The following is a 12124-nucleotide window of genomic DNA, read 5'->3' on the forward strand; positions in this document are numbered from 1 at the left end:
CCTCCCTCTCAGCTGTAGCCACAGCGGTCACACCCAAGGTTGTCCGGGCTGCTAGCTCATTGGGTTCTGCTTTGGCACCCGCTTTCCTAAGGCAGGGCAAAAGCAATCAGATGCAGGGAAATCATTTTCCTTCCCCACTTGGCCTTGCTGGGCAAGAGGCTGTTTGAAGGACTCATTTTGCATAATGAGCTTTGACTCAGGTGTACCTTCAGATTTGGGCAGCAGTTAGGCAGTATTATTACATGTGCAATGAGTTTTTAAATATTCTCATGCAGATAGCCACTTTTAGAGGTTTTATATTTAAAACCATGATTTTCCCCAAGAAATATGTAAAAATGGCAGTTATAGTTAGCCCGGAAATGTGGCAAGGTCCAGAAGAATACTTCACGTTCCATCCAAGTTATAACGTATGTTGAAATCACTAGGGAATATTCAGTTCTTGAGACTGGCTCAAACCTCACTTGGATATCAAAGAGAATGTGACATGTGAAATTAAAGCAAAGGAACTTGTCTTTGGCTCCAGTTCTTCCTTGTTAGACACACATCCTAAGCTTCCAAGGACTTCCATGTATTAGAACAGCATGTTCAAGTAGAAAATAGTTCACGTGATTTTAGATTGCGGTTGGGTGGTGCCATCCTCTGGATGTGCAGAGGGCACTGATGAACCACAATTGGAAGGGCAGAGGTTTTGTTATGTTTTCTCCAGTGGTGAGGGTGAGTTCATCCTGGGTTATCTCTTCTCTTGCCCTTGTGAACAGCAGAATGTCTGAGTCACTTGCTTATATTTAGTGCTGAGTATATTGGCCATCAAAGCTGAGAAATCAAGTGGTAAATTTCCCACCAATCATCCAGCACTTAACTTAGAATCATTAACTCTGGCTGCCACATAATTCAAAAGACTAGGATTATATTTAAAATAATAAATGGAGAGAGATGTGGCAGAGGGATTCTTTTAAACTTTCTCAGTGATATTTCATGGTGTGGACCTCAGGGACTTCCTAACCAGATGGGTGAGAAGACCAGTTATGCCATAAATTTAAAGCCAGAGCAAAGTGGGCCAATTCCTCGGAGTTAAAAATGATTTAATGCTGAATCCCCAGGATCTGGAGGAACCCATTCATGTTTATTCATGCTCTGGAAAATGGAATCACTGCCCAAGGAGCAATGTTCTGATTTTACTCTAAATCCAGTTTCCTAAAATCTATTTAAGAGCTTAGGTGAACTCAACCAGGATCTAATAAAGCCAGGTAATTGAATGACACAGAGGCCAATAAAATTCACAGGAGATGGTGTCAGAGATAAACAGCCGCAGGAGATGGCATGGACCATAGTTGAAACTAATTGTGCACTTTGATCTAAATGAACTTTTCTGGAAGAGGCATCGAGGCCTCATTTTGGACAGCTTTCTGGAACTGCAGCATGCAGAGTACCAGCCGAAAACACATCCAGCAGATCATTTGAGTATATGCAGGAGGAAATTAACTGCATGGGGGCACATGCCCTAAAAATGGTGTGGAGGTGTTTTCCACGGGTGAGGCCTCTGCATGTTGCGGACAGTTGAGCTGAGCTCGGCCGCAGTGGGGTGGGCGAGCACTTATGGGGAGGAGGAAGAGCGGACAGTGGAGGTTTGGAAGGGAAGGGTTATTAGAAGTGGGGAAGAGGTTAATGTGACGATAGAGAAGTGAGTGACCTGGACCCTTGCAATTTCAAAGTAGTGAAGTGTCTAGCCTCAGAGCATAAGTCGAGGCAAGCTTCATGCAAGAAGGACATGGTTATGAACGAACCAGATTGGCCAGCCTTTGTGTTTTTATCTTTACACACCCGGGACACATGGTATTAAGCTGAATATATGCCTGTGGTTAATTCTCACATTTGAATGGCCCTCTGTTTTTTGGTTTGGGGAGTGTTAGAAAACTGGAACTGTGCGCCAAAATTACATGTCTTCGTGTAGGAGAAATGTTGACAGTTGAATTATCAGTGGTTACAAACACAGAGGCTTAATCCCAGATGAGAACAGCTAGGCATCACCACTAGCGGTATAATTGATAGCAAATACGTCTTGCACTTAGAAGGTGTCTCCGTTTATCTGTCAAACCAGGAAGAGCAGTGCTGTTTCCATATTAGGCTGAAATGTATTAACTCTTCCTAGTGTATAATCCATACAGTTTGAAAGACAAGAATTTAAAAAGTCAATTGATATTTTTGATTGCACGTGAATGCCTTGGAAAGATTTCTAAGCCCTTAGTGTTTTCCTTTGTGTTTTGGGAGGTGGGGGGAAAGGCAGCTTTTTATGCATTTATGTGTGAAGCTTCTTGAAATCTGACCTTTGTTTTCTATTTTTTTTCCCCTCATATAGGATGATTATTTCAGAAACTGGAATCCCAACAAGCCTTTTGACCAAGGTAAAAGGATGCACTATTTCTTGCTGTATATTCCATGGGAAATGCTGTCTCATTTTTCCTTCCTTGAATGCTGATTTACTCTTCCCTTAAAGGCCAGCTAGCTGTCTTATTTTATTGACTTTTGTGGACTGAATTGAGTGGGGTGATAGAAATTATTTTTATCAAATTGGTTATTTGTCTGAGGTTGTCTAAGACAGATTAAAAAATGTTTTTATTGAATTGACCACTATAATCATTGGTTGGTTTTGTTAGAGAACAAACACATAAAGAAACAAAATAGTAAAATGCTTATCAGACTAACCCGGTGGACTGTTGGGCTGAGTCCAGTGATTTCATTCATGGAACAGACTGTGCCTGGAGACGCTGTCCAATTCACAGGAGCCACAAAAATGAAACTTTCCTGTCTAGAAATAGGCTAATCCCGGGAGGCTTTCAGGGGCGCTGATATTTCCTTTGTTAAATAACTTCATCATGTTTCTAAATAGAAGCTTGTTTCAGGGGCAGCTCACTGACCGCTTGGGTTTTAGCTTGGTCTTCAGAGGGCTCTTTCCTCTCACACCAGCAAGCACAAAGCCAGGCTCCTGAAGGCCATTGTAAATCTCTGTCCTCCTGTGAGTTATTTAAGACACAGCGAGGACCTGCTGTGAATCACATCCCTGTTTCTATTGTTCCATGTGGGGCTGCTGTTGGCGCAGACCCTGCTGCTGAAATGGTGGCAGATTGTACTTCAAGTACGTATATGCAATTAATGCTGCAACTCAGAGGGAAAACGTTACCTACCAAGTCTCAGAGGTTCACGCTTCTGAGAATCAGCTTCAGTTCTGTAGATTGAGTATTTCATGTGGTCACGATGGTCAACTTGACACAAAGAAGTCAAGGAAAGCATTGACGTGTAACACGATAGAAGGCGCCCCTTTCTGCTCTCTCCTTTGTCACTTTAATGGGTCACTCCATCCGGACTCTGGTTTTCTTTTAAGCAAAATTGGCATTAAAATTTTCTCATAGACGTTTAGCATATGCCCTCAAGTAGTGCAACACTTTGTTCATTCATACATGCATGCATTCATTCATTCTCAAACATTTATTGACCTAGCACTCTGGAACAAGCACCGAGCCAGGTCCTGGGGATAAAACAGAAAACCTGTGGTGCCCATCCGGGAGGAGCTCAGAGTGGGGAGTGGGGAAATAGCTCAGTGAACAATTGCAGTGGGAGGTGTGTGAATGGCTATGATGCAGGTGTGTGCAGGTGAGACTATAGGTGGGAGGCTTAGTGGGCATGCATGTGTGTGTTGTGGGCAGGTGCTAGGGAAGGCTTTCTTTTGGAGGCCCCGTCTGGGCTATACCTATGCCAGTGGGCTCCAAGGGCCTCACACTTCAGCAACTTTAAAAAAATTAAAAAAAATTTTAATTGAAATATAGTTGATTTACAATATTGTGTTAGTTTCAGGTGTACAGCAAAGTGATGAAGTTATACATAGGTATAAATATTTTTTCCAGTTCTTTTCCATTATAGGTTATTACAAGATATTGAATATAGTTCCCTGTGCTATACAGTAAATCCTTGTTGTTTATCTATTTTATATATAGTGGTGTGCATCTGTGAATCCCATACTCCTACTAATTTATCCCTTCCTCACCCTTTCCCCTTTGGTAACCATAAGTTTGTTTTCTACGTCCACGAGTCTGTTTCTGTTTTGTAAATAAGTTCATTTGTATTATTTTTTAGATTCCACATATAAGTTGTATCATATAATATTTGTCTTTCTCTGTCTGACTTATTTCACTCAGTATGATAATCTCTAGGTCCATCCATGTTGCTGCAAATGGCATTGTTTCATTCTTTTTTATGGCTGAGTAGTATTCCACTGTGTATATATACCACAACTTCTTTATACATTCATCCACTGATGGACACTTAGGTGCTTCCATGTCTTGGCTATTGTAAATAGTGCTGCTATGAACATTGGGGTGCATGTATCTTTTTGAATTAGTTTCGTCTTTTCTGGATTATATGCCCAGGAGTGCGATTGCTGGACCATATGTTAGTTCTATTTTTAGTTGTTTAAGGAACCTCCATACTGTTCATAGTGCACCAATTTACCTTCCCACCAACAGTGTAGGAGGGTTCCCTTTACTCCACACCCTCTCCAGCATTTGTTATTTGTAGACTTTTTGATGATGGCCATTCTGACTGGTGTGAGGTGGTACCTCATTGTAGTTTTGATTTGCATTTCTCTAATAATCAGCAATGACGAGCATCTTTTCATGTTCCTGTTGGCCATCTTGCTGTCTTCTTTGGAGAACTGACAACTTTAACAGTGACTGAATCATCACAGTAAACCACAGTAAAACATATGAAGGTATTTGTAATTTAGAAATTTTCCATCAAAAATGGTCAAAATTTCTAAAAATTTCTCAAAAGGCTACACCTTCATGTTGGAAGAACACTCAGATGTAGAGCAACACGTTCCCTGCGTGTACCTGGTAAATGAGCCCTTCTGCAAACACCCCTACCAGGATCTTCCTTATGGAGCTACCGCAGGTGATGGCGACCATGAACTGACGCTTTCCAGTCCAGAAAAAGATTTAGGTTCTAGTCCTGTAAGCATCAAATGTTGCCTAAATAAATGCCAAATTTACTCTTCCCCAAGGCCTGCAAACAAATACTAAAACTTTACCAAGGGACATTTTAATTTTTACTAATTCACATTGGGAAAGGTTATACATGAAGGTGGGCATCATTTGTCACTTCATATATGTAAATGATATATCTACATATATGATATAAATGATAGCTTCCTTTGAACATGCTATTTAAATCTGCCTAACCAAAAAGTCCAAACAGGGATTTTTCTCTCCAAGGAATGTTAGCGACTATATCCAGCAGCGTCCTGCCCCTGCTCCCTCTTTTCCTAGCTCTGCAGGCTTGAAAACTCGATCTGCTGAGATAAATCCTTGCAGAAAACCTCATGACCTTCTGGGGTATAATTGAGGACCTTAGCTGAGAAGCCCCACTTTGTACCTCAGGTGTAGCTGCTGTTGGCTATTTATATCCTGAGCTGGGGGGAGAGCAGGCAGGGCTGAGAATAGCCTTCACTTAAAATATCGGCTCCAGCAGATGTCATCAATTACACTGGGTGCCGCTCAATAAAAATGGGAGGTTACTATATCAGCGCTGACGCGGCCTGGCGCAATATAAACCACTGGCATGGAAGAAGAGATTGGGCGTTTCATCTTCCAGAAAATAGGAGGATTGCCGAACTCCAGTGGAGATTGTCAGCTGCAGAGAGAAGTCGTTTCCCCTCCCGAGCTAAAAAAGAATCCAACGTGCTTCAGGCAGTTTTGTGGTTGGGGATGACTTTCAGTTTATAGAAATGGAACTTGCTGGAAAGCATGTTAGAGGGCCAGATGACAAGCATGTTCTGAGGTGGAGGTGGAAGTGGCTTCATGATAGAGGTGGGTGTGGAGTGGGCTTGAAATGCAGGGGGAGAAAAGGGGAAGGAAGGCCATACACGGGGGATTCTGGTAGAGAGTAGTCAGACAGGGGGATTTGAGGCAGGCTGTGAAGGGCATTTCATACCAATCTATGAAGTTTAAACTTTGTGTTCTTGGCAGTGGGGACCCATAGAAAGTTTTTGAGCAGAGGAGTGACAGGTTGAAGGCAATACTTTAGAGGACCTAGTTTAGTGGCTCAACAGCAGTGATTCGGAACCCAAGACACACCTGCTAAATGCTGCCCCTCCTACCGGACTCTTAGGTAACTTCTCCATTGCATCATTCACTGTCTTGGATCCCTGGGCTTTGGTCACAGATGGTCAGACTTAACCATTCAGCTCTGTAGCTTGACCTCTGAAATGCCCTGTAGCTCCTGACTGCCTCAAGTATTGGTGTGAATAGTAAGGACACACGTAGTATTCAAGAAATAGTTACTTCCCTGTAATTGCTCTTTCTGCTGAAGGATAGTTACTGAACTTTGAACAACAGGGCTTCATAGAGCAAGCACTTATCATGTAATGACTTCAAGGTAGTTAGAAGAAAAGCGCCTCGCTGGAGGTCTCCTTCCACAAGGCTGAAAACGTCTTTAACGTGTTATCTTTAAGAGGATCACTAATGCTTCTGTCAGCGGAGTATAATAGCTATCACCTTGAGGCTTTTCTAAGAATTCTCTCGGAGATTTGGATAAAGTAGTCTATCCTTTTTGATTGTAATGACTTAACGCCAAATCTCCTCACAGAAGGGACAGACTGGGAGTTCAGAATAGAAGGCAACAATTATTAACTCAGGTGAGAAATTTCCTTTGTGAAGTCCACAAAGACAGATGCCCTGCGGGGAGTTGGACAGGCTGTATAGTTCAAGAGGGCAACTGGAAGATGCAAACGGCTTCCTGTCTTATATGGGCAGGAGGAGTGGAGGCCCTCAGAGTGGACCTCTGCAGGAGGCTGGCCGAGCCTGGAGGGCTCTGGAGTGATTCCAGAGTTTTGGGTGGCCTCTGCCGCTTTTGCCTTTGGCACCTTCCCTCCACTGGCCCCTAGCAAACCTGGAGCACAGAGTGGGTGTTGAGCAGACATGAGTTTTATGCTTCTGAAAGTGGCATCTGGTCCAGCAAGATGCTTCCCCAAGAAAACAGTCCCTGCGCAAATAAGTTTGGGACACACATATGCTCTGTTCATCTCGTGGAGATTCACAGTGTTTGTTAGCAATTTAAAAGCTCTAAGAAGTCTTTTAGTGAAGAAGCCCATTTAACTTACCATGTGCTAAATTTGCCTTTGACCACATGCTTTTGCTGTTATTTTTTTCACACCATACCTGTCATGTCCCCAGCAAAAGTGGTATCTTCTGTGGGATACACTTTGGTGAGTGCAGTATGGGGTCCCAGGGTTTGTAGTCAGATCCTCTAAATTTGGAACTTGACTCTGCCAGTTACTAGCTGTGTGATTCTAGGCAAGTTGCTTAACCTCTCTGATTCTAAGCCTTCCCGTCTGGAAATGGTAACAATAAGAGCACCGAGAGGATTAAATGAGTTAATGTGTCTGGCAGATAGCAGGCACTCTGTTAAGTGTTGTTTTAGCCAGCAATTGATCTTTTTCGCTCCCTCCTCTTCCTGTCTAGCTGCCTTTCCATGTTGCTTCCCTCCCTTCCCATGCAGGTTTTCTTTCTTTCTTCTTGTATTCCCTCATGGGGGCGCTCACAGTTGCAATGCTCTGGAGCTCCCGGGCTAAATTAGAGCTGGCCTGTCTTACACTAGGCGAGTCATTGCCTTTGCACCTCCACATCCTCATTATTGGGGCTGAAAAGGTTCAGGCACTTAATGCTCATTCATTCATTCATTCAACAGGTACCGAATGCTGATGTTTAAACCCCCTACGCTAGATAGTAGGGACCACACTAAAGAAGGTCTTTCTTGGGACACTCGGGATTATAAATCATTAGTCATCTGTCCAAGTTCTCACACCAGCACGGAGTGTGTGTCCGTACTGGGGGTGACAGGGTGGGGAGCAGGGACAAGTGCTGGTGGGGTTGGGAAAGTGAAAAGTATTGGCCTGGGAAACTGGGAAGCTCATATGATGTCAACTGTTTACCCTAGTGACACAGGGCAGTTTTAGTTGGGATGATAGTTTTTGCGACCCCCTGGCCTCACTCAGTCTGTGTCTGTTGACTGCGGATCAGGGCGCCCCCAGCCTTAGCTGATCAACATTCCCTTCGGGGAGACGCTGAGGGTGCAGTCTCACAGATCCTCTTTTTCCTTGGAGTCGGGTGGCTGATGAGGAAGGTTATTCAAAGGGCCTGGAGGGGAAAGAGAGAATTGGTTGAACCACAATACTGTGGTACAAAAATAAAAGGTGTTGCTTTGGGGATTCACCGAGGGAGGGGATGAAAAGGAGCAAAGTGAATTCTAACAGGCAGCTTCAAAACTTCTAAACCAGTCCTTCGTGAAAAAGAAAATCGGAGCTTATTCATAATGCTTTTGCCAAGTAAAAGGTTTTTATTGTTGTCGTTGTATTGCAGGGTTGAGAAGGTAATTTGTGTATAAAACCATTGCATCACTTTAATATAAAATTCTGATTACCTGAAGATGTCCGAAGTGATGGAATGCAAATTAATCTAGGTTCCATACTGCAGCCATGGTCTGCTCAGGAAAGAACCCACTGATGTACTTGGGTAAGAAGTTCCACTTGATGGGACAAACCATTTTAGGAAAAATGGCTGAAGGGGATTTATCATGGAACTTTTTCTGAGACGAGTGGCTTCCTTTAATGTGGAATAAATGAATGTTTTAGGTAAAGTGTGGAGGTGTTGGTTTAAAGGATAACGCTTTTCCTTCTGGAGTGAAGATTAATCATTTTTCCTCCAGAGCGGCCTGGCTGTGACTAAATCTCAGATGATGCTGGTGATCTTCAGAGCAGAATATGAACTCGTAGAAATTGATCTCCAGATAAAAATAAAGCTCCGAAAGGCAGGGTCCCCTTTCATTTATGCTGTTCACTTGAGTAGAATAAAAGAAGAAAAACCTTGCCCTTTGACTTCCAATCTATTATACCAAGATCCTGACAAGCTCAAATCCTCACCAAAGCCCTGAACTGTTTTCAGGCGAAAATTCTAAAACTCGAAAGGAGAGAATTCTTCCTGTGTTCCAGCCGTGTTTCTGGAGCCAGAGCCCCGTGGACCATCACAGCAACATGTTTTGTCCAAATTTTAAAGAGCTCCTGGGGGAGCCAAGATTGCTTATTTCTAATATTTTTCTTTAGAAGGAGATTTCTTTCCCTCTAGATTGATCTGAAATTTTACATGATAGGCTTTATAGAAATCTTAAATCCCCATAGCTTTCCTCTTGATGTGGAATTTAACCTCACCCCAAAAGGAGCCTCTGATTCGCATTTGTAGGGCCTTGAAAATTTTTCAGTGTTTAAGGATCTGTTCATCCTATCTGATCCTTCGGGCTACTGATTCTCAGAGGCAGCTGGCCTGGTTTGTGGGAAGCATCTTAATTTTCTCCGGGTTCCCTCATGTTTGGTCTGGTTGGTTCCTCCCTCTCACCTTGGCCTTTGCACATAAGTTAAGGACCATTCTCTCCCCTTAACAGAAATAGCTCCTGTTATTTAAAATTACCAATTCCTGCCCCAGACATTCACACCTCACTCCAGCCACCTCAGCCTCTCACCTCCTGCCATCTCTTCTTCTCTTTCTTGATTATGACCATACAATGGTTACTATTTTTAAAAATTTGAAGTATTGATTTTTAAATTTTCCAAGTCAATTCTGCCAGAGAAGCAGCAGAAAACTGTTAATTCAAATATTGGTTTGCTCCTCGTTTAACTCAGCCTATCTGCTTTGAAGTTAGATCAAGTTGAAAGTTTTATCTTCCATCTCTGGCTGCCTTTGCCTGTTTGCTTATTTTAAGGAAATAAAACATCAGATATAAGACTGAAATCCCCCAGGGGCCCCTCCTTGGTCCTCTTTCCCATTTTCTTTTCTTTAAAGGTGACCGTATCGTTAACATGCTTTTCTTTCCATGTTCTTGTCCTTTTATGTCATACGTGCATGTCTACAAACACTGTTATACATATAGAAATGAGTGTTTTCTCCTCTAACCTGTTTATTTCACTGAAAATCGTTTTCGATTGGTTAGCTGTCGATACAGTTAATTCCTTTATATTGTGATGTTCTGTGGTACTAATATGCTCCAGTTTATCCACTTATTCCCCCGTTGGTGGACATTTATGTTGTCTCATTTGCTTTGCTGTTGGAGCTGCTTTCTCCTAGCATTTCTAACACATGCTGACTGATTCGTCCATCCAGCCCCTTGGCCTGGAGAGTGTGGTGTCCCCCAGGGGAGGCCGAGGTGGGACAGGACTCTGCCACTCTTAAAATGTGCGACTTCAGGCAAATCACTGGCCTTTCTTGACTTCCGTTTGCCCACCTCTGCGATAAAAGGGGTGGGCCAGGTGGCCCCTGAGGTCCTTTCCTTCTGATAGCCAAGCTATCATGGTTTCAGGCAATGTAGAATCTGTGTATGTTTTCCTCATGAAGGAAGGAAAAATGAAAAATTTGAAGTCTGATGCCCTTATTTCAAAGGTCACAGTTTAACCAATGAGGTATGAATATCGCTTCAATAAAACCAATGGAATTAAATGAGCCTTTTAACCATCAGGGGTGGGGAGGGAGGCTCAGAATAAAAAGCAAAAAGGACCAAAGCAGGAGGTACTTTGTTTTCTCACAGAGTCCTGAGGGCACTGCAAGAGGTGGAGGAAAGAGCCAGGGTTTAGGAGGCTCGAGTTCGAATCTCGGCTCCCCCGTGAATGTGGGACATCCACTTGAGGCATCTGACTTATCTAGGCTAACGATATGCATCTGGTGGACATTTGTGACGACTGTGTGAGCTCATGATTGCAGAGAGCCGGGGAGTTGGTATGTGGCGTGTGCCCAGGAAAGCTCAGCTTCTTCTCGGCTCAGCCCTGCCGGGGACCCCTGTGCAAGCTCCATCTCCTCGCAGGAGCCGGCCGCTGTGGGTGTTAAGTTCCCGGCTTCCTCTGGCTCCTCCAGCAGCTGCCAGCACCCTGGCCCCTGAGAACCAAGGAGCCAAAGCCATTCTGTGTCGTGCTCCACCCTTTGGATGGAATCACGAAGGCTAGTAAAATTTCCCGTGCAATTATGGGGCGCTGTGGCTTTCTGTTACTGTGTTTAAGAGGTTCTTTTAGCATGAACAGATCCATTTAAAAGACACGTTTATCACCTTTCCCCCAAACTCATAAAACGTAGTGTTAGTTATAAAAAGAAAAAAAAAAAAAGAAGCAAACCCAAACCTTCGGCTATTCCATCTGCTAGAACAACAGCCCCTGAATTAATTACATAGTATTTGTTGAGTCCTAATGAAACAGCCTTGGTTTGGGGAAATTCTCAATAGGGGAAAAAATGTCAGTTGAATTTTTAAATGGATCAGTAATACTGGTTAAATTGTCCTCACTGGAGACCGCAGAGTGGATGAGAGCATTTTCCCAATGGGAGTTGGCTGCCTGGAGAAGCACTCGCCAGAGTCACCTGTGCCCCATAGCGCTTCTGCCTAAGATCCAGAGTTTTCTTCTGTTAAGTTCTTCAGTGTGTGTTATGTAACACTTCATTGCTGGAGGCCTATCCAATGTTTGTCCTGCCCTAATAACCGTGTATGATGAAAGGCAGTGTGAGGTATTGGGAGGACCCTGGGCATTGCAGTCTCAGAGATTGAGTTCAGCTCCAGCTCTTCCCTCTAATAACTGTGTGTACCTAGGCAAACGCTTCACTTCTCTGGGCCTCAATTTCCTCATCTGTAAAATAGAAATTATGATGTTTTTCCCAGCTGTGACATGAAGGGTCTGTAAAACTCTGGATGTAGTGCCTGATCCAGTCTTATTATCACGTACATGAGAAAGGCAATGAGGCTTTGGTAAAAGGAGGAGGGTTGATGTTTTGTTCTGGACTCTCAGTGTGAGAGGCTCTTAGGGGTTTTGATGTGTCTGCTTCTCCCTTTTGGTGTGTGAGCTAATTGATCAGTGAATTGTTCCCTGATCACTTAGTAGGTGCTGAGTTGGTTTCATGCAGGAACATGATGAGGAATGTGACGGCAGCTTTCTTCGGGGCGCTTGTAGTCTGTGTAGCCGAGACAGAGACAGAGGGACACGTGAAATAAAATAACCCAGGGTGTGTGCTTGGGACGCCCAGACAGAGTCTTGCAGATGGGGGCGCTCAGG

The 12124-nt window shown here is 43.5% G+C and overlaps 1 protein-coding gene across 1 annotated transcript in view; it reads left to right on the top strand.

Moving 5' to 3' along the window:
• Positions 1-12124, top strand: part of SPOCK1 (SPARC (osteonectin), cwcv and kazal like domains proteoglycan 1) — a 552150-nt gene that overhangs the window by 263602 nt on the left and 276424 nt on the right. Inside the window, exon 3 of the mRNA XM_082454646.1 lies at positions 2357-2402. Coding sequence (XP_082310772.1) covers positions 2357-2402 — 46 coding nt within the window. The remainder of the gene's footprint in view (positions 1-2356; positions 2403-12124) is intronic.

Source organism: Balaenoptera physalus (genome assembly GCF_965194825.1).
Source record: "Balaenoptera physalus genome assembly, chromosome: 3".
NCBI classification, from domain to species: domain Eukaryota; kingdom Metazoa; phylum Chordata; class Mammalia; order Artiodactyla; family Balaenopteridae; genus Balaenoptera; species Balaenoptera physalus.